This window comes from Porcisia hertigi, chromosome 21, assembly GCF_017918235.1.
Source record: "Porcisia hertigi strain C119 chromosome 21, whole genome shotgun sequence".
Taxonomy (NCBI): Eukaryota; Euglenozoa; class Kinetoplastea; order Trypanosomatida; family Trypanosomatidae; genus Porcisia; species Porcisia hertigi.
This window is the reverse complement of record NC_090580.1, coordinates 74274-91226: the sequence shown is the minus strand read 5'-3', so window position 1 is coordinate 91226 and position 16953 is coordinate 74274. Positions and strand designations below refer to the sequence as shown.

Genomic DNA, 16953 nt, shown 5'->3' with positions numbered 1-16953 from the left:
AAAAAAAAAGGAAACAGAGAAAGAACCCCCTCCTCCTCCTCCTGCTCCCACTGTGCTTCTCCTTTCGTCTACCATTCCGCGCTTTCCCGTGAAGGCGATGGTTGGGAAGCCACACGAATTATGACGGTCTAGTGGAAGGACATTGTGTAGGATTCGTTAGTGATAGCCGTCACCTGGTGCAGGAGCGGCAAAGTGACAACGTGCAGGGCAGAGGCCCACGTCGGCGCATCCACTGCCCTTCCCGAGGCTCCAGACTGTGCAGGATGGGGAGCAGCAGCAGTGGCAGCGGGAGCTTTGCCCGTCTTCTCAGTTGACGCTGCAACGCGTTGGTGCTTCGTCGCCGTGGGGGGGCCCGCCAGCGCCGCTCCACCATCGAGCACTGAGAAGATCACGTACTCCCGTGATTGTGCCGTTGCAGGTGGCGGCGTACGGCTCAGATACTCGGCGAAGAGGGGCTTTAACTGTTTCTCAGCTGCTTGAGCACACGCAAGCTGCGCCTCTGCCTCGACATTGTCAGTCACCTCGCAAGGGACCAGCACACCCAGTACAAGCGCCTGTAGGGCAGCGTACTCGGAAGCGAGGCTCGTACAGCGCTCTATGACGTCCCGCACGAGCGCCACCCCGTCCCGGCACGCCTCTAGTCCAAACTCCACTACAAGTCGTGACAGACGAGTCGCCGTGTTCGCCGAGAGCACCGAGGGCACCGCCGATAGCAGCGGCGCAGTGTCCCCGATCGCCACATCAGCATTGGGCGTCGAGTAGAGGAAAACCTGGTCGTTCATGAGCACATAGGAAGGGCTGCGAAGCCGTTCCCACTCGCGGTTCTGAGCGGGCAGCACCTTCTTTGTGAATACGAGAACCCGTGTGTAGAAGGCCTGCAGGCACTCGTGGCGCTTCATAGAGGGTAGCCGCCACGTCATGATGCCATGGAGCGTCACTACATGCTTCTGTGACGCAAGGCTGCGTTGGGCAAGGGAGCCAAAGCGCGCAGTAGCGGGGACGCTTGAGTCAGTGGCGCGCTTTTTGGGCTTTCCAGTCGCTACCCTGTTGGCTGCCACTGACGCTGAGACACTGCTACCACCACTGGCACTGCTCTTGCCACCAGGAGCCGTGATGCTAGCGGCATCCTCCGACACCCGTGCCACAGACACGACAGCGCCCGTTAGGTGGTGAGAGACGCTCATCCTTTCCGGGTAGAGGGTGAGCTGGTAGGCCATGAAACAATTCTCGGCACCGCGACCGAAGCGCTGAAGGGCCTGCCGGCCAGCCAGGAGATTTCGTGAGCTGTTCTTCATTGCAACGTTGAACACACGCGCGTCGCGCACGTCAACGGCGCCCAGTCGCATTCCAGCATAGGTCTCATCAATCTCCACACTGCGCGCATCTCGCATGCTGTCTGCGTCGTAGAAGCTCAGGCTCGGTGACATGGTCACGCTGAAGACGGCGGCCGGGTGAAGGTAGCGGTGGGCGAAGTTGTCCTCGTTGAGCTCCTCCTCCTCCGGGACAGGATGGCCGGCGTCGCGGAAGGCGGCCAGCTCCTTTGCGGTGTGGGGAACACGGCGGGTTTCCCATATGTACAGGAAGCGCGCTACGCAGTCCAGAACTGCCTCCTGTTCCTGACGCTCTGGCGTTCCCTCGTGGGCGCTCCAGCGTGTGCACGAGGTTGGCCACGGCTTCGGAAGTCGTAGCGGAGGACGGCGGATTGGCTCACCATCGAGGGAGGTCAACTGTGGCAGCGATGTGCGCACTTGTTCTTGATATTCAGGTTTACGTGTGATGGGGTTGTTGCGGAGAGAGAGGCGCAGCAAGCGGCGGCCGTAGTGGGCGCGGAGCACAAGCAGGAAGCGCAGCGACCACAGCCGGTTCTCTGAGAGGTCGAGCGCGTACAGGTATTCCTCCATGTGCCGCTTGTGCAACGACTCCACGATGCCATCCGCCGAGGTCATCTGGCACCGTACCAGCGTGAGCCCGTGCAGGCGAACGCGCTGGTTGCGGAACAGCGCGGTGAGGTGAGCCGCCGAGGTGGCATTCCTCTTGTTCGATCGGCCTTCATTGCACTTCACCTCCCACTCGCTCCTCTCTTCCGCTGTCTCCGTGTCGGTGTGCTGTTGCGCAGCGCGGTGGTAGACCTGCAGGGCCCACTCGATCGCTTCGATCACTTCATTAGCGCGGGCGCTAGTGCTGAGGTCCAGCTCCTTCTCCGTGATCGGCTTGCGGCCCGGGAAAAGGAGGTGGTGGAAGCTGTCCGGGGCTGGCGCGTCGTCGCACTTCTGCTTTGACGGCCTCGAGGTTGCTGCTGGTGGTAAGGCACCAGGGCGCTTCAGCGCCTTGCCAGTAAAGTATGTCAGCGTGCGTGCCAGGAACACGCCGCATGTCGGGTGGGTGCTTAGGTGTGCCACGAGCTGCGGTAGAGCACTCAGGTCAACCAGTCCAAACTCGGGCCGAAAGGCCACGTACGAGACCACTCGATTGGTTTCTTGCTCCACCAGTTCCTCGAAGGCGGCGGAGCTGAGGTAGGCCTCCAACGCATCTTCACTGTCCGCGGGCCCCGCTTTGTTCTGGCTGCTCTTTTGCAAAACATCGAACAAGGGCGGCGCTGTCCGACATCCGCTCGAAATCGACGGCGGTTCCACCCGGCCGGTGGCCTCGTGCTGCGTCCTCGCCCGCTTCTCTAGGGCTAGCCGCACATCCATCATGACTCCTTGTGCCACTCGGAATGTGCGCTGCCACAGCAGACACACGACACAGCGCTGAAGCGGCGTCAGGGTGCTGTAGATGCGGTGCCTCTCGGCAGCCCAGTCACTGTCGCTGTCTTTGTTAGTCTTTGACATTGCCTCTGCGCTGGTGGCGGTGGCTGTTGCAGCAGATGATGATGACGCCACCGCAGTGTTGTTGGCAAACGAGCCTCCCGACACCTCCTCATCTCTCCGCTGCTCTTCTTGGAGCCGCGTCGCCTCATTGCCATTTTCACTGCGACTGCGCTTCAGCGCCACGTTCAGATCTGCTCGATGGCTGTACAAGCACGGCTTCACTTTAAGCGCCACGAGTCGCTCTGCCACTGCGGCGTCGAGGCTCCAGTTCAGGTAGGCCGGTTCCTGCTTCAGCTCCTCGACAAGTTTGCCAATGACCTCCTGCCGTTTGGCGGGGTCGGTCGAGAAGCTGCCATGTGCCATGGTGCTCTGAGCCAGTTCCAGAGCCTCCGCGTCATCTTTGCCGGTACCCGTCACGTCGGCCATGAGCTCCATCTGCATGGTATAGAGGGCGGTGGCCTTCTTGAGCAGCTCCGCCTCCTTGGCGGCAGCGACCTCGCACCGCACTTCCTGCTCCTTGTTGAACGCTTTGCACTTGCCCGTCTCACGCCAGTGTCGACAGACCTTCGCAAGTTTGGAGAGGTCATCGCTGTGGTACCCGAGGGTACGCGAGAAGCGCTGATACCCTTTGGTGTTGCTGAGCATAGCCAAGCGTGCGTCTTGCTCTCTCTTCCTGTGTGTATGAGTATTTTCTTATTTGGTGTGTAGGTATGAAGGCGGCGGATGTGATGGAGAGGGGGAGGGCAGGGGAGAGGAGGAGGCGGAGTAGAGCCCTGCAGCAGGGGAGTGTATATAATTTAAGAGGAGGGAGAGGGATGGAACATGTGACGAGGTCGAAGCTCGCGCACGGGCACAGGAGACCGAGTGGAAGCATACGGCTAGGAAGACCTTTTCTTGATGCGTCTCAATGATACGGGAGATCATCCACGTCAATGGCCCTCTGTGTAGTCATAATGTGTGCCAGACTTTTAGGCTCCTGCAATGATCTGTCGCCCTCCTCCCCTTTCTTAGGCTCCAACTTGAAAAAAAAAACGCCTTGTTGCGCGTATCCGTTGTGCTCAAAAGTGTGTGCTGATGTGCGTGTGCAGACGTGTCCACGCAAAACTTCGCTCAACACTCATCCATACGGAGAGAGGAGGGGGAGCCTGGGCTTTCACTCCAGCATTACGACAAGGGAGAAGGAGCTGCCTTGTGCGCTGTCCGCAGCGGGAAGCACCTCGTCGGTGATGAAGCCCCACCGCCCGGTGCGGGATATCGCCTCAGCAATACATGCCTTTGCTTCGGCCATGAGACTACGTTCAATCACCACCTCCGCGCGGCGCTGCGTGCCCGTTTGATAATGGAGCGCCGCCATACTGGTGTAGGTCGGCACGAAGGTGACGAGCATGCAAGCGCCTCGACGCAGCGTCGCAAGGGCGTGGGCGAGTTGCAGGGCGATTGAACGACGATCTGCTCTGGCGTCCCTGCCAAGAAGCTTGCGCCCCCGCCTCGAGGCGAGAGACTTATTACCGCGAGCGCTGTCCCCCCCCTCTCCTGTGTCTTGTCCCGTAGCAGGCCCGACAGGTAGGGGGAGGTGTGCCGTGTAGGCGCCTACATCAATGGAGTTGGTCGGGAGGTAGTCGAAGGGCCTCGGTAATGCCCGGCCAGGCCCGGAGGCGACGACACGGATGTAGCTGGCCGCTTGTGGCTCCACGCGTGCAGCCGCTGCATCGGTCAGCGGGACGTGAGATATCTGGCAGTCTGCACCCGTGTGTAGACCCAGTTCCAAGGTGCACTGAAGAGCTGCCTGCGCGAAGGTAAAGTCGATTGCGGTCGCGTCGAGCACGGCCAAGCTGCGCGCTTCCTCGCCAACTTGAGAACGCTGCCGCCCAGCGAGACCGTTGGCAGTGTGCTCGATGCTGGAGATGAATGCCAGACGGGCTGTCCGGAGGGTTCGTAGACCGCACGAATCGGGGTCTCGGAAGCACACGCCGTTCTCTATGAGGAGGGTTCCGCTTGTGCCAGGCGGCGACACCGACGAGGCACCCGCGCCCAAGCTGCCTGGGGTCGCATCTCCCTTGGCTGCAGCACCGGCAGTTGGCTCGCTCTTCTCCTTTGGCTTTCCTACCCACTCCGCCACGATCACCTCCTCTTCGCTCGCGCGCAGCTTCCTTAGCTGGGTCGCTAGAGCCCTGTCCGTGCACGCCTCTGCATCACCTGGTACCCTGTTCTGCAACACTCGACTGTTGGTCACACTCGGTACTCGCAACATCCAGTCCGAGATACAAGGTGGCTCCTCATCTGCGGCGGAAGCCACATTGCTGTGGCCGCAGTCAATACCGTTGCTGTGCTGCGTCGCACGCACTATTGTGTCACACCTGCGAGTTTGTCGCTTCAACACATTGAGCTGTTCTGTGATGGAGGCCAGCTCCGCATCCTTCAGTCGTCCTGTGAAGACGCTCTCGGGGGTGAGACCTCGCGGGCATCCGTAGGCGAGCGTACGCACAAGTCGCACAGTGTTGCCGTACACCTCCAGCCGCTCTCCAGGAGCGAGTCCTTCGCGTTCCCCAAAAGCGAGCGTGTAGACGTTCGTGGCGGACGGCACTGCAGCGACTAGCGTAGACGAGCTTGGCGGCGCCGAGTTTGTGTAGTAGTCGTTGAGACCACCCAGCTCCAAGCACTGGGCACGCACTCTTGCGGCTCGTGGTATTAGTGAAGGGAAGACCCTGTGCATGGTAGCCAGTCGTAAAGGAGAGGCGACCAGCGCTGTTGTGTCCGTGTACGCAAAAAAAAAAAACTGTAGAGAGGAGACAAGGAAGCCAAGAAGCGAAGATGTGTTGAGACGTGTAATATCATTGCGGCGCGATTTGTGTGTGCGTGTGTGTGTTTGGGGGGGGGGGGGGGAAGGGGGCCCATGTGGGTGGTCATGCTGGTGGTGGGATGCGTGTGGGGGAGGGTGGCAAATACGTGCGATTGTGGACATCGAAAACCGTGACGAGCGCGCCCCGGCGCATCAAGATGATCAGTACACACTCCCACCCCCACCCGCTCTCGACACCCATGACTTTACACGAGCGTAGTTCACGCACAGGAGCCGGTGATTTCCACCTCATAACCGATGCTCCCCTCCCTCACCGAGGGGTGGGGGAGTGGATACGCTTCATCATTCTAGTTTTGTTGCTTTTGTGTGTGTGTGTGTGTGTGTGTGTGTGTGTGTGAAGCTTTGGGGGGGGAGAGCGAGATGCTGTGGTGGCGAGGGGGGGGGGGGCGGTGATTGAGAACATGGAGGGTGAGATGTACTTGCACCATGAAGTCGGGAAGCACCCGCAAACATGTAAGCCTCTTTTTTTTTCTCTTCCGTCCGCCGCGTAATCAGCGACGCCACCTCGTCTCCATTTTATCACACATTCTCTCTCTCTCTCTCTCCCCCCAAATTGCGCACATGCGTGGAGCGCCATCAGCACCGGCAAAAAAATATATAAAAAAGAACGACCACAGAGAAGTGAGGAGAAGAGTAGCACACCTACGCATATCCGTAGCCTTGGCAGGCGCTGGCGGCAGCTTCGAGCGGGGCCAAGTGCCGCAGTGCCTTTGTTACTCCCGGCACCACATCACGGTGGCACACGCGACTGTTCTGCGACAGCGCCACGAGCTGACGGTGAAGTGTCTGAAGTAGCACAGGGAGGGGTAGAGGCGCCGTTAGATGGCTAGGATCGGTTATTCCTCCCGATGCCGTTGTTGCTGTTGCTGCACTACTCAGCAGCACGGTCGGTGACACCTCTGCAAACCAGTGGGAGAGAAGAGCTACGATCTCAGTGAAGGTCGCCATGGCGCTACCGCTGCTGCGGCTGCGGCTGCAGCCCTGTGTGCTAGACGATTCGACTGCTGTGGGTTCTGGCACTCCACACGGTGAAGCCGTCGAGGTATCAGCTCCAAAGGAGGGACTAACGTCGTTGCTGACTACGCTGCAGGAGACTGAGCAGCTGTGGTTTCCGCCAGCAGCGTTGTCGGCTGTTGCCTCCACCTCTCCCAGCAAAGAGACCAGCGCCTCCCACACCCACGAGCAGCCAGTACAGGCAGCAAGCATTTGCTTTTCGGCAGTCAAGGTGGTGATGACCGTGAGCAGGCATGACGTCAGCGCCGGTACGCCATACGACCGCTTCAGGGTGAGGGCCAGAAGAGGAATGCAGCGCACCGGGTCGCGCAGGTACCGGGCCGCATGGAGCGAACTTGCCTGGAGCTGCGGCACGCTTTCGACAGCCGCGCATCGCACCTCGGTGCTGACCACTTCGCTCGAGGCCACGAGGAGCAACGTCGCGGCAAGACTGACGCCAGCCTTCTCGAGGTACTCGGCCTTGCTCTCTCTGGCGACAGGGATGTAGCGGGTAAGCAGGCACACCGCCGCTTCGCACAGGTGCCGCGCAGCTTCCTGCACCGCAAGCAGCCATGACATAGATGTCACCCAGTGCACTGGCTCCGGCGGAAGCCCGTTGTCGGCGTGGTGTCCAAGGATGGTGCTACCCGTGGCGCTCAGCAGGACATTACCACCGCCCGCCACTGCCGCTGTCGCCGGCATTGAGTCCCGCGGGCTCATCGAGACCTTTGGCACTAACGACGGGACACCCGTCACCGATGACGACTTGTTCCAGGCATCATTCATCTCGTTCCCGCCTCGGCCTCCGCGCGGAGTGGCCACAACCGTCATCGGTTTGGCAATAGCAGCACCACTCGCACTCCCTGCGCCCACAGTAGCAGATGTGGGGCTGCGGCCACCGTTTGCTTCAGGACCCAATCCCCACAACAAAGCCTTCCCTCCCACCAGCGGCTCTATGGTGAGGAGCACGTCGAGTAACGAATTCATTGTGCACCACTCCAACCTTGGCGCTGTGTTGCCCAGGAAGGTGGCCTTGCACTGCTCTTCCACCCACTGGCAGAGTACCGCCGCGCCGCCGTCGCGGAGAAGCCTTTCCCGTGCACGCCGCTGTTGCTCGTGCTGTTCTTGAAGGGATGGTGGCGCGTAATCTGACGCCTTATGCACCGGCGCCGCCGCACAACACGAAGAGGGGGGATGGTTGTTCAGCTCCACTGCGGTGTCGCCTGCGACAGCCGTCGGCGAGCTCGGGGTTATCGGCATCACCGTCGGCTCCAACACGAGACGTGAGTGCAACGCACGCACACACGCTGCCACTTTTTCCTTTTCCAGATCCAAGACGAAGTGCAGTGCTCTCGGGTCTGTGGGGGTGTACACAGATACCTGCGCGTCCTGCACTGCGCAGCACCGTCGGAAAAGCGTGGCGAGGTCATCCGAGTCGCACGCTGACGTCAGCTCCTCCACTCCCCAGAGCTCTGTCGACCCCAGCCGGTTCAGAAAGAGTGTCGCCAAGGCTGAGCGAGCCTCTGAAAAGCGGGAAAAGCAGCGCATTACGTTTCCAATGTACTTGGGCGTCATGATACGCGGCGTCAGCACCGGCACGAGCAGCGGAAGCGCGTCACTGTTCAGCCATGACTTGCAGTGGTCCTCTGAATCACACGTCAGGTTCCGCTCGACCCACTGCTCGATCACACCAAAACGGTCACCAGTGCCGCTTTCTTCGCCTGCTGTCGTGTTTATGCCCCGACCCTCTCTCACCGCCCGCAGCAGCTGCGGCACCGCGCAGTTTAGAAACCACGGGTGATGGAGCAGCTCCCCAGCGGATGGCCGGTCGGCCGCGCGGCAACGGAAGCACATGCGCAGAAAAGACATACATTCATCGCTTACGCACAGGTAGTCGGGAAGGGGTGGGAGCAACGTCGTCTCGCATGGTGGCACAGCAGCCTCGTACTGGTCTAATGCACCCACAGTGCTGCTCGATGCAGTTGTCTTGGCCACAGGGACGCCATCTTTCCCCAAGCCCTGAGTGCTTGTCGTCACTGTTGTCTTCTTTGTATCAGCTGCCAGTGACGATGCACCATCCCCTTCGTTCGCACCGTTCTTTTTCCGTCGCGGCCCATGCTGCCCCTCGTCGTCACCATGACTCGCCTCGCTTTCGCTGAGCACACTGTAGTACTTCTTGAGGAGGTGATGGATTGCATTGTGGACAGTGCGGTCAAAGTACGGCGGGCTCCCTGTCAGCAGCTCTACCGCGAGGCAGCCCACTGACCAAATGTCGCTTGCCGGTGTTGCCCTCGAGGCGCCGGCGAGGACTTCTGGCGCTGCCCAGTAAGCGGACCCCCGAAACTGCGAAGGCGTGGAGCCGGCACCCTCGTCAGTGGCGCCCCTCCCAACACGGCTGCCCCTAGTAGTAGGTGACGGCTCAGAGGACGGCGTGCGGGCCGCTGTGGCGCGCGGCTCCGCGTCCTCGCGTTCGTCCTCGCCATGCGAGCGCAATGCAAAATCGGTGAGTTTCACAACATCGCCGTCGAAGAGGAGAACGTTGGAGGCCTTAATGTCTCCGTGCACAACACCGCACGGTTCCATGTGATAGAGGGCGGTCAGCACCTGGAAGATATAGTGGCAGGCAACGCCCTCCGTCAACTTACTGTCTTTCTTGAGACGGCGCAGCAGCGACCCGTGTTCAGTGAGCTCCTCCACGAGAAAAAGGCGGTTGTGCTGCTGCATGTGGTCCAGGTACTCCACCACGTGTGGGCAGCGATGCGTTTTGAGGGTGTGTAAAGCCTCAACTTCACGCAGCCAATCCTCTATATCCTGCGGCTGGTTGCCGAACAGCTGTTTCACAGCGACATTCTTGCGTGTAACTACGTCCTGTGCGCGGTAAACAAGTGCGCTGCCACCGCGGCCGACCTCGTTCAGCAGCTTGTAGGACGAGTACCGCCCCTTGACAGTGTCCACGGTTGCCATGGCTGTGCACGAGTTTGCGCGTTCGTGGGCACGCAGCGAGTTCACTCACAATGCGGTAGCAGTTTTTCTCTGTCCCATGACACACACACACACACACACACACACACACACACCGGCACACAGACATATGCGCGCGTGCGTGCGCTCGCAGTTCCTGGCCGAGCCGTCGATGTCACTGACGTCAATGGTTTGAGTTCACGTGTCACTTTTCGCCAATTTTTGTTTGTTCGCCTTACACTTGGCGTTCTCCTCTGCGAGGAAAACAAAACCGCGGGGATGGGATGGTTGGAGGCACTTCGATCCTCACCAACCCCGTCCTGCCTTCAACTGAATGGAGCCTCTCTCCAACGTGTGTGCCTGCTGCGTGTATCTAGAGAAGTCGACTGGTGGTGGTGGTGGTGATAATGGGCAGTGTGTGTGTGGTGTAGGCTGTGCTGTGTGCCATGTGTGTGTGTGTGTGGAGATGTGATAATGTGTCAGTGTTGGGGGTTACAGTGAGAAGGGGGAGGGGGGGGGGGAAGGGAAAGGCCGAAGACGAGGTGGCGCTGTTTTTCAACCCCCCCCCCCCACCCCTTCACTTGCTTTCTACGCACGCTTGGTTCACGAGTACTCAACCGTCCATCTGCGCGTCAGAACGAGGGGGAGAGGGGGTGGGGGGTGGTGTGGGGGGTGGTGTCTACGCGGTACATCAAGTCGCTATTCCACAAAAACGCCATGTCACTGTGTGTGTGTGTGTGTTTTATGGGGGATTTAGCGCAGTGCGCAGCTGAGCAGAGGAGAAACCACAAACGCCAGCGAATTCCCAAGCCTCCCGCCATACAGACACATACGCACACCACACACGGCAAACACGGAGCACATATTTTTAAACGAAGAAACAACGGCCCGAGGGAGACGGTGTGTGGGTGGGTGCCCGCAGGGCAGCCAATGTCTGACATGTACGGGTTGTCTGCGAGTGCTCTCTTCGTGCTTGCATGTAGGTGCACCACACATGCCGTTGTTTGCCCTTCCCTCTTCTCCTCCCTCCATGTCCTCTCGCTCTCGCTCTCCCCTTTCCCCACTTGGGCAGCCATTATCAGCGAATCCTCCCAATAGGCGCGCCTATACGAGCACTTCGTTCCTGGCGCGCTGACGTCCCGCCTTGGATCGCGATCGCAGCGCTTCATGGAGTGGAATTTGGCTCTTCAGAACCTCCACATTTTGCCCCGCCTCCGTCAGTAGTTGTATGACGCTGCGCAGGACGCTGCCGTCGATGCCGATGTCACACTTGAGAGAATACTGGCTAACGCGGGTCGCCGTCTCCACGTCGCCGACGCGGGCGGCTCTCTCCAAAATTGGGAGGATCATCTCCACCTCGATTCGCAGCCCAGGGTGGGCCGTGACCTCCTCTAGGTAAAATATGGCCTCGTCGATGTTGCCGGACGACACTGCTTGTCGAATAAGCACGCGAAACGTCAGGACGTTTGGCGCAACACCGCTGTTTTTCATAGTCCTGTACACTACGCGGTGCAACATCGTGCTGCGGTGGCGTGAGCAGCCAGTGAGAAGGGCGTTGTATGTGTTAGTCCGTGGCGTTAATCCCCACTTGGGCTCATAGGCTGATACAAGCTGCAGCGCCTTGCGCTCCTCGCCGATGCGAGCCAGTGCCAGCACCAGCAGGTCAAGCGTGTGCACCGTCACCAGCTTGTTCTTCTGTCGACGTGCCTGCAGGTGAGACAGCGCACGTTCCACCAGAGCGGGTGTGCTGATGGCATCGGCGAGGGTCATGAGGTAGTGGCGGTCCATCGCATAGCGCAGGGTCTCGATCTGCGCTTTGCGAAAGCAGTCGACTTGGTCGAGGTAGCCCTTCAGCGCCATCCACTCGATGAGATCGAGCGCCTTCTCAATTTCGAGTGCTTGCGACCAGCACCACACAACCAGCGCGAGCACCTCTGCCGTTTTGGCGATGGCGTGCCGGTCCATCAGGGCAAGCACTTGCTCCGCTGTGCCCGCGTCGGTGCACTTGGCACAGCGTAGCAACAGCTCCAGGAGGTGCTGGCGCTGGATGTACTGAGTAAAACTTGCCTTCTCCAGGACACAGCGCAGCTCCAGCTCCAGCATGAGCCACAGCACATACTCGGGCGGGTATTGCGCAACAGAGGAGGGTGAGGCGGTGCTCAGCTTCAGACGAGGCGCCTGCGCCCCGCTGTGCTGGCGGCTCCGGGCGCCAGTGCTGCTCTCACTCTGGTTAGGGGCACGCGTCACAGGATTAAGCCATTGCACTATAAGCTCAGTTAGCATGCGCTTGTCCACTATGGCGGTGCCGTACCGCAGGGCGGCGCGTGTCACCTCCACCACTAGGGACGGGTCTGCGCTGTACGGCACAACGCGCAGCATGAACGTCTGCACCGTGGCCGGCAACGGGACCACCTCCGGCTCGAGTTGCTTCATCTCTTCCCACAACCCGGTAGGGTCGTACCCCGCCCGCACGTTCAGCTCCACCAAGTAGTGGTAGGTTAACGCATCCTTCTCCACCTCGCATGCCTTCATTTGATCGAGCACAAAGATGACCTCCTCGACCGCATATTTGTTGCGTCGCGTGAGTGCCTCGAAGTACGCATTGAAGACGTTCACGTTGAGTACGGTGGGCCGGTGCCACTGAATGACAGCACGACTCTCACATGACCTTCCCTCTCCCTCAGCAGCAACCGGGGCGAGGGGGTCCTCTTGAAGCGTCAGTGAGGTGCCGGCGGTAGTCATAGTGGCGCTGCTGTCCATATGCCGGACGCTGCTGCCTAACCACGCATAACTCACGGGCGATGTCGACATCAGCTCAGTTGGGGCAGCGAGGTCGCGCAGTCCCACACGAAACACCTCGCGCACTTTGTCGATACGCCCGAGGTTGGTGTACACGCGCATCAGCATGATGAGCGCATCACGGGCATCCGCCAGGAAGGACTGACAGAAGTCGATGACGAAGTGCTGCTGTGCTGCATTGAAGTGCTTCTCGTAGAAAGCTGCGCAGCCCTCGTAGTCGCGCTGCTGCACATAGCGCTGGAGGGAGCCAAGCGTTGTTGTAGCGAGGTTAGGGGACGCTTCGGAGGCGGCGGTGGAGGACCCTGCCGAGGCGGAGGCGCTGTTGGACGAGAACTGGCCTTCTTGCTGTGAGTAGTTGCGCGCGAGTGTAAATAATTTGTGGTTGTTGAGAAGGGAAGATGCTCGTCGGGTGATAGACGGTATCCGACACGGCAGAGGTTGGGAATAGAAAGGGGTGACAGGGCAACCTTTGAAACTTCCTTGCACGCAGCGCATAGAACGGCTCTGCATGAGAGGCAGCAGCTGCCTCGGTTGCGAGTGCGCGCACGAGGTAGATTCGTAGCGTGTGGATGGGCAAACACGTATCCCCCCTCCGGGGAGCTGCCACGAGTTTTATCAGGTAGGTGACAATTGGGTGGTGAGGGAGGGAGGAGAGAGGGAGAGTGGCAGTGATGACTAGTGGCGAGGCTGGGACTGTTGGGTTGCAGCACTCGGGGGGAGGAGGGGAGAGGAGAGGAGAGGAAAGGGAGGAGGGGGCAGGGATGGGAGTGACTGGATAACTCTGGAACCAGATTTTGTTTTTTCATTTCAAACTGCCTTTGTTTCCCGCCCCTTTGGGGCATCCTTCATCGACATTTCTTCCTCGAGAAAGTGTGAGTAGGGTGTGTGTGTGTGTGTGTAGGGGGGGGGGGCGGGCAGGGCGTCCGGTTGATGTTGGCCTGTGCCGTGTGTGTTCCCTAACGCCCCCCCCTTTTTTTTTTGGCGGGGCGAGTGAGGGGAGGATTTTATGGGCTTCCCACTGTAAGAAAGGATTCATTTCTTTTGAAGAGAGTGTGCGGTCGGCAGACCGGCAGGCACACACACACACACACAAATGTGTGCGAGTGTCAGTGCCAACATATTTATCGGCGCCATGGCCTCGCCCCTCCCCCAAACATCGGGGTGCGGTGGGGGAGGATCTGTTTTTTTCATCGTCTTGTTATTCTTCCTTCTGGGAGATTAAGAGCGAAAGCAAATTCAATGAAAGTTCTTTTGTTGTTGTTCAAACGTGTTTCGCCCTCTCTTCTGCCATACCAGGCATGAGTCGAACGTCACACTCCACACACCCCGACAACTCCCCCCCCCCCGGCCTGGCCTGTGCGCTTGTGCCTGTGTTCACGGGCCCCATGGCGCCGTGCGACAACAGCGGCGGCCCTGCGCAGTACAGCAGCGCCGGCTCAGTCGCCCGAGACGCGGCCTCTGCCCTCAACGCCTCTACTCACTGCAGTGTCGCTGGTCGCCTCACAGCCGCTCGCATCATGCCGGTCCACCCTCGCGGTGTATTTCTCAGGTGTGGGCTGGGCTGGGCTGGGGTGCTCGCTGTGGCCGGCCGCCCTGAGGCACCGCCATCCAGGACATTGGCATGAGGATGGGTTGGTGGGGGGTGGAAGTGATGATGTGGAGAGGGGAAGGGGGGGGGGCGAGGTGCGTGTGCCGCACCAGAAATAATACACCACGAGCTATGCCTTTGAATCACACGACGAGGTCTATCGGTGCCTGCAGATGTGCACCGCTGTTCAGATAGATCCAGGCCGATGGAGGAGACTCAGCAAAGACTCCTCACATAACCCCCATCCGCTTGTTTGTCTTCGTGTCTACATGGCTGCTTGCGCTGTGGATGTAGTGAGGGGGGTGGGGGGGGGGGATAGCAAGGGCGCTAGGGGCAGGAGTAAGCCCGCTGAAGAGAGGCATCTCTTGGTGGAAGACCACAAATACACAAAAAAAGAGGCGTCGACACACAGCGCAAAGAGCTCAGAGCATTACATGTGGCTCACAGACCCACCCCCCGCTCCCGCCCACCTCAGAGGGAGACCCACCTGATGGACAGAGGGGGGTAGTCTGAAGGTAGGATGTGATGGTGGCACCACCCCAGCGCTCCTCGCTCAATATTATGCCGATGCGGTCGAGTATACAAAGACAATTTCTTTTATTGTTGTTCAACTACGACATTCGAGAGCCAAGCAAAAGGCGAAGGGCACATCGCACTGTCATGCACACACAGCGGATCACGTAAAGTGAGACCGGCGTGGGGGTGGGAGACCAAGACTGAGGGGCCAAGGCTGTACCACGAGGAGTGATGAGTCAGGCGGGTGGTGGTGGGGGGGGGGGAGGGGTAGAGTGAGGGAGAGGGATGAAAAGCAAAGAAAAAAAAGAGCGTTTTCGTTGGTCGAAGCGCTGGTCATCTACAGTGTACGTGCCGCTGCCTCCCTCTGCCTCTTACTCCACATTTGGGAAAAAAAAAGAGCGCGCGCGCGTGTATGTGGGGTCAGCAAAGCGTGTACGCTAGCGATGACGAGCGAATCGGGGGGGGGGGAGAAAGGGATGGGAAGAGACTTGTGAGTGTGGTACGTGTAAGTCGGAATTAGGGGGGGGGGTGATCTGGAAGACCCGTGTGAGCAAGACGCAAACATTCTGGAGTTGTACTCTCCACAAACAGCTGCCTCTCGCGTGCGGATGTCGTCACACGAATCTTCTAAACAGACCCGCATGCTTCCGGGAGGGGGTAGCGAAGTGACGCAAGTGAAAGTAACATACGCAACTGCGATTGGACTAGACTCCCTCCCTTCAACTAATACATCAGCGATGGATCGCGACGAGCCCATTTTTGTTGCTAGACTGAAGGGGGCAGGGGGGGGGGGAGGGCTCACGACAGACTTCGAAGACTCCACCCAAAGGGTGTCTCTGCGTGTGCTGCTGCGAAAAACACTGCCTACTTCTGGTTGGCGGCCAGCGCGCAGATCATCGCGGCGCCGACACCGCTACCGTCCTTCTGCAGCACCACCTTCGCGTTCGACGCGGGGCCAAGAATGCTGGTGATGCTCTCCTGGTACAGGCGCTGGAAAGAGGGCACTTTCTCGTACACGCTGCCGTCGACAGCCACCGTGGCGAGGCCCTGCGTGTGGGTCTTCAGCATCGGGGCGGCGCTGAAGACAGCGCCCTGCTGAGCGGCGCGGTTACGCACCAGACAGCAGATCTCGCGAACTGTGTGCAGATCGGAAACATCAGTAACATCCACACCGGCGATGCGCTTGATGAGCTCGCGGGTGAACTGAAGGCCGGGCATCTGGTCAGCGGCGATCATGCCCATGTGCTTGCTCTCGAACGCCCACGGCTTGGAGAGGCCGTCCACCAGCTCGCGGGGCAGGCAGCCAAGCTGAGCCAGGTGCACAATCATGCGGCGGCTAATCTCTCCGAGGTACATGCCAGAGACGATCTTCTCTTGGCGCTGGTTATCGCGATTGGGGGTGATTGCGTCCATGTCGTCGTCGTACACGGTGATGGGCAGCGCGTACTTGTACTTGGAATCGAAGTTACCGCACTCCATGTTGATCGGCGTGACGGCATTGCCACGGGCAGACACTGCGGGGTCCTTCGTGACGGCCGAGGCACGCTCAAAGTAGCACGCGTTGGAGCCGGTGCCGATGATGACGCCGACCTGCACGTCCGTGTCGACGAAGTAGCGAGCCACCAGCGTGCCGACGGTGTCGTTGCAGAGCGCGACGACGCTCACATTGACACGCACACGGCGCAGCGATGCCTGCAGCAGCTCCACCACATCGTTGCCCTCCACGTTCTTTGTTGAGAAGCCCTTCGTCCACTTGATCAGCAGACCCTTGTTGACGGCCTTCTGGTCCACCGGGAAGGAGAAGGTGAAGCCGAGCGGCACGCGCTTCTCCAGGTCCTCGGGGGCCTTCTCCGACATCATCTTCTTCACGCTCTGCGCGATGAAGTCAAACAGGTCTGTGGCATCGCCACAGAGCGCACTCTTCGGGATGATAAACTTCGAGTCGGTGCGGTCGTCGACCTTCCCGCCGCGCAGGCTCACACGGAGTACACGAAAATTCGTGCCACCGAGGTCGAGCGCATAGTACACACCCGTTGCCTTGGCTGGGTTGGAAGTGTACACAAAGGACGGCAGCATGCGCACGGTGCTCGGGCGGCCCTCAAGGCCCTCAACCATCTCGTGAATCATGTACATGGTGAGCTGCTTCATCTTCTCCGAAGACATGGTGAACTGGGTGGAGAGAGAGGCGAGCGCGAGGCGCTGCTTGATGTAGCGCATCTCTTCGCTATCCGAGTCGCGGATAGCGATGTGGCTCATGAGGTTATTCAAGCGTGAGGCCATTTTGATGGTGTGTGTGTGTGTGTGTGTGTTCTGAGTCGTGGATGAGAGGAAGGAGGAGGGTAGAGGCTGATGGGGGCTTTTATTTATGATGGTGCACGTCAAGAAGAGATCAACTGAAGCGTATCGAGGTCAGTGTGGAGTGTGTG

General features: G+C 59.6%; 5 protein-coding genes across 5 annotated transcripts; all 5 read right to left on the bottom strand.

Annotated features, from left to right (window-relative positions):
- Positions 1 to 128: 128 nt before the first annotated feature.
- On the bottom strand, positions 129 to 3455 carry JKF63_05003 (uncharacterized protein; the record flags this gene model as incomplete). Its single annotated transcript, XM_067900973.1, has 1 exon — positions 129 to 3455. The coding sequence occupies one exon, from the start codon at positions 3453 to 3455 to the stop codon at positions 129 to 131; it is 3327 nt and encodes a 1108-aa protein (XP_067757336.1).
- Positions 3456 to 3963: 508 nt separating this feature from the next.
- On the bottom strand, positions 3964 to 5523 carry JKF63_05002 (uncharacterized protein; the record flags this gene model as incomplete). Its single annotated transcript, XM_067900972.1, has 1 exon — positions 3964 to 5523. The coding sequence occupies one exon, from the start codon at positions 5521 to 5523 to the stop codon at positions 3964 to 3966; it is 1560 nt and encodes a 519-aa protein (XP_067757335.1).
- Positions 5524 to 6312: 789 nt separating this feature from the next.
- On the bottom strand, positions 6313 to 9627 carry JKF63_05001 (uncharacterized protein; the record flags this gene model as incomplete). Its single annotated transcript, XM_067900971.1, has 1 exon — positions 6313 to 9627. The coding sequence occupies one exon, from the start codon at positions 9625 to 9627 to the stop codon at positions 6313 to 6315; it is 3315 nt and encodes a 1104-aa protein (XP_067757334.1).
- A 1101-nt stretch (positions 9628 to 10728) lies between these two features.
- Positions 10729 to 12933, bottom strand: JKF63_05000 (uncharacterized protein; the record flags this gene model as incomplete). Its single annotated transcript, XM_067900970.1, has 1 exon — positions 10729 to 12933. One exon carries the CDS (start codon positions 12931 to 12933, stop codon positions 10729 to 10731), a length of 2205 nt encoding a protein of 734 aa, XP_067757333.1.
- A 2458-nt stretch (positions 12934 to 15391) lies between these two features.
- On the bottom strand, positions 15392 to 16807 carry JKF63_04999 (uncharacterized protein; the record flags this gene model as incomplete). Its single annotated transcript, XM_067900969.1, has 1 exon — positions 15392 to 16807. The coding sequence occupies one exon, from the start codon at positions 16805 to 16807 to the stop codon at positions 15392 to 15394; it is 1416 nt and encodes a 471-aa protein (XP_067757332.1).
- Between the last annotated feature and the right edge of the window lie 146 nt (positions 16808 to 16953).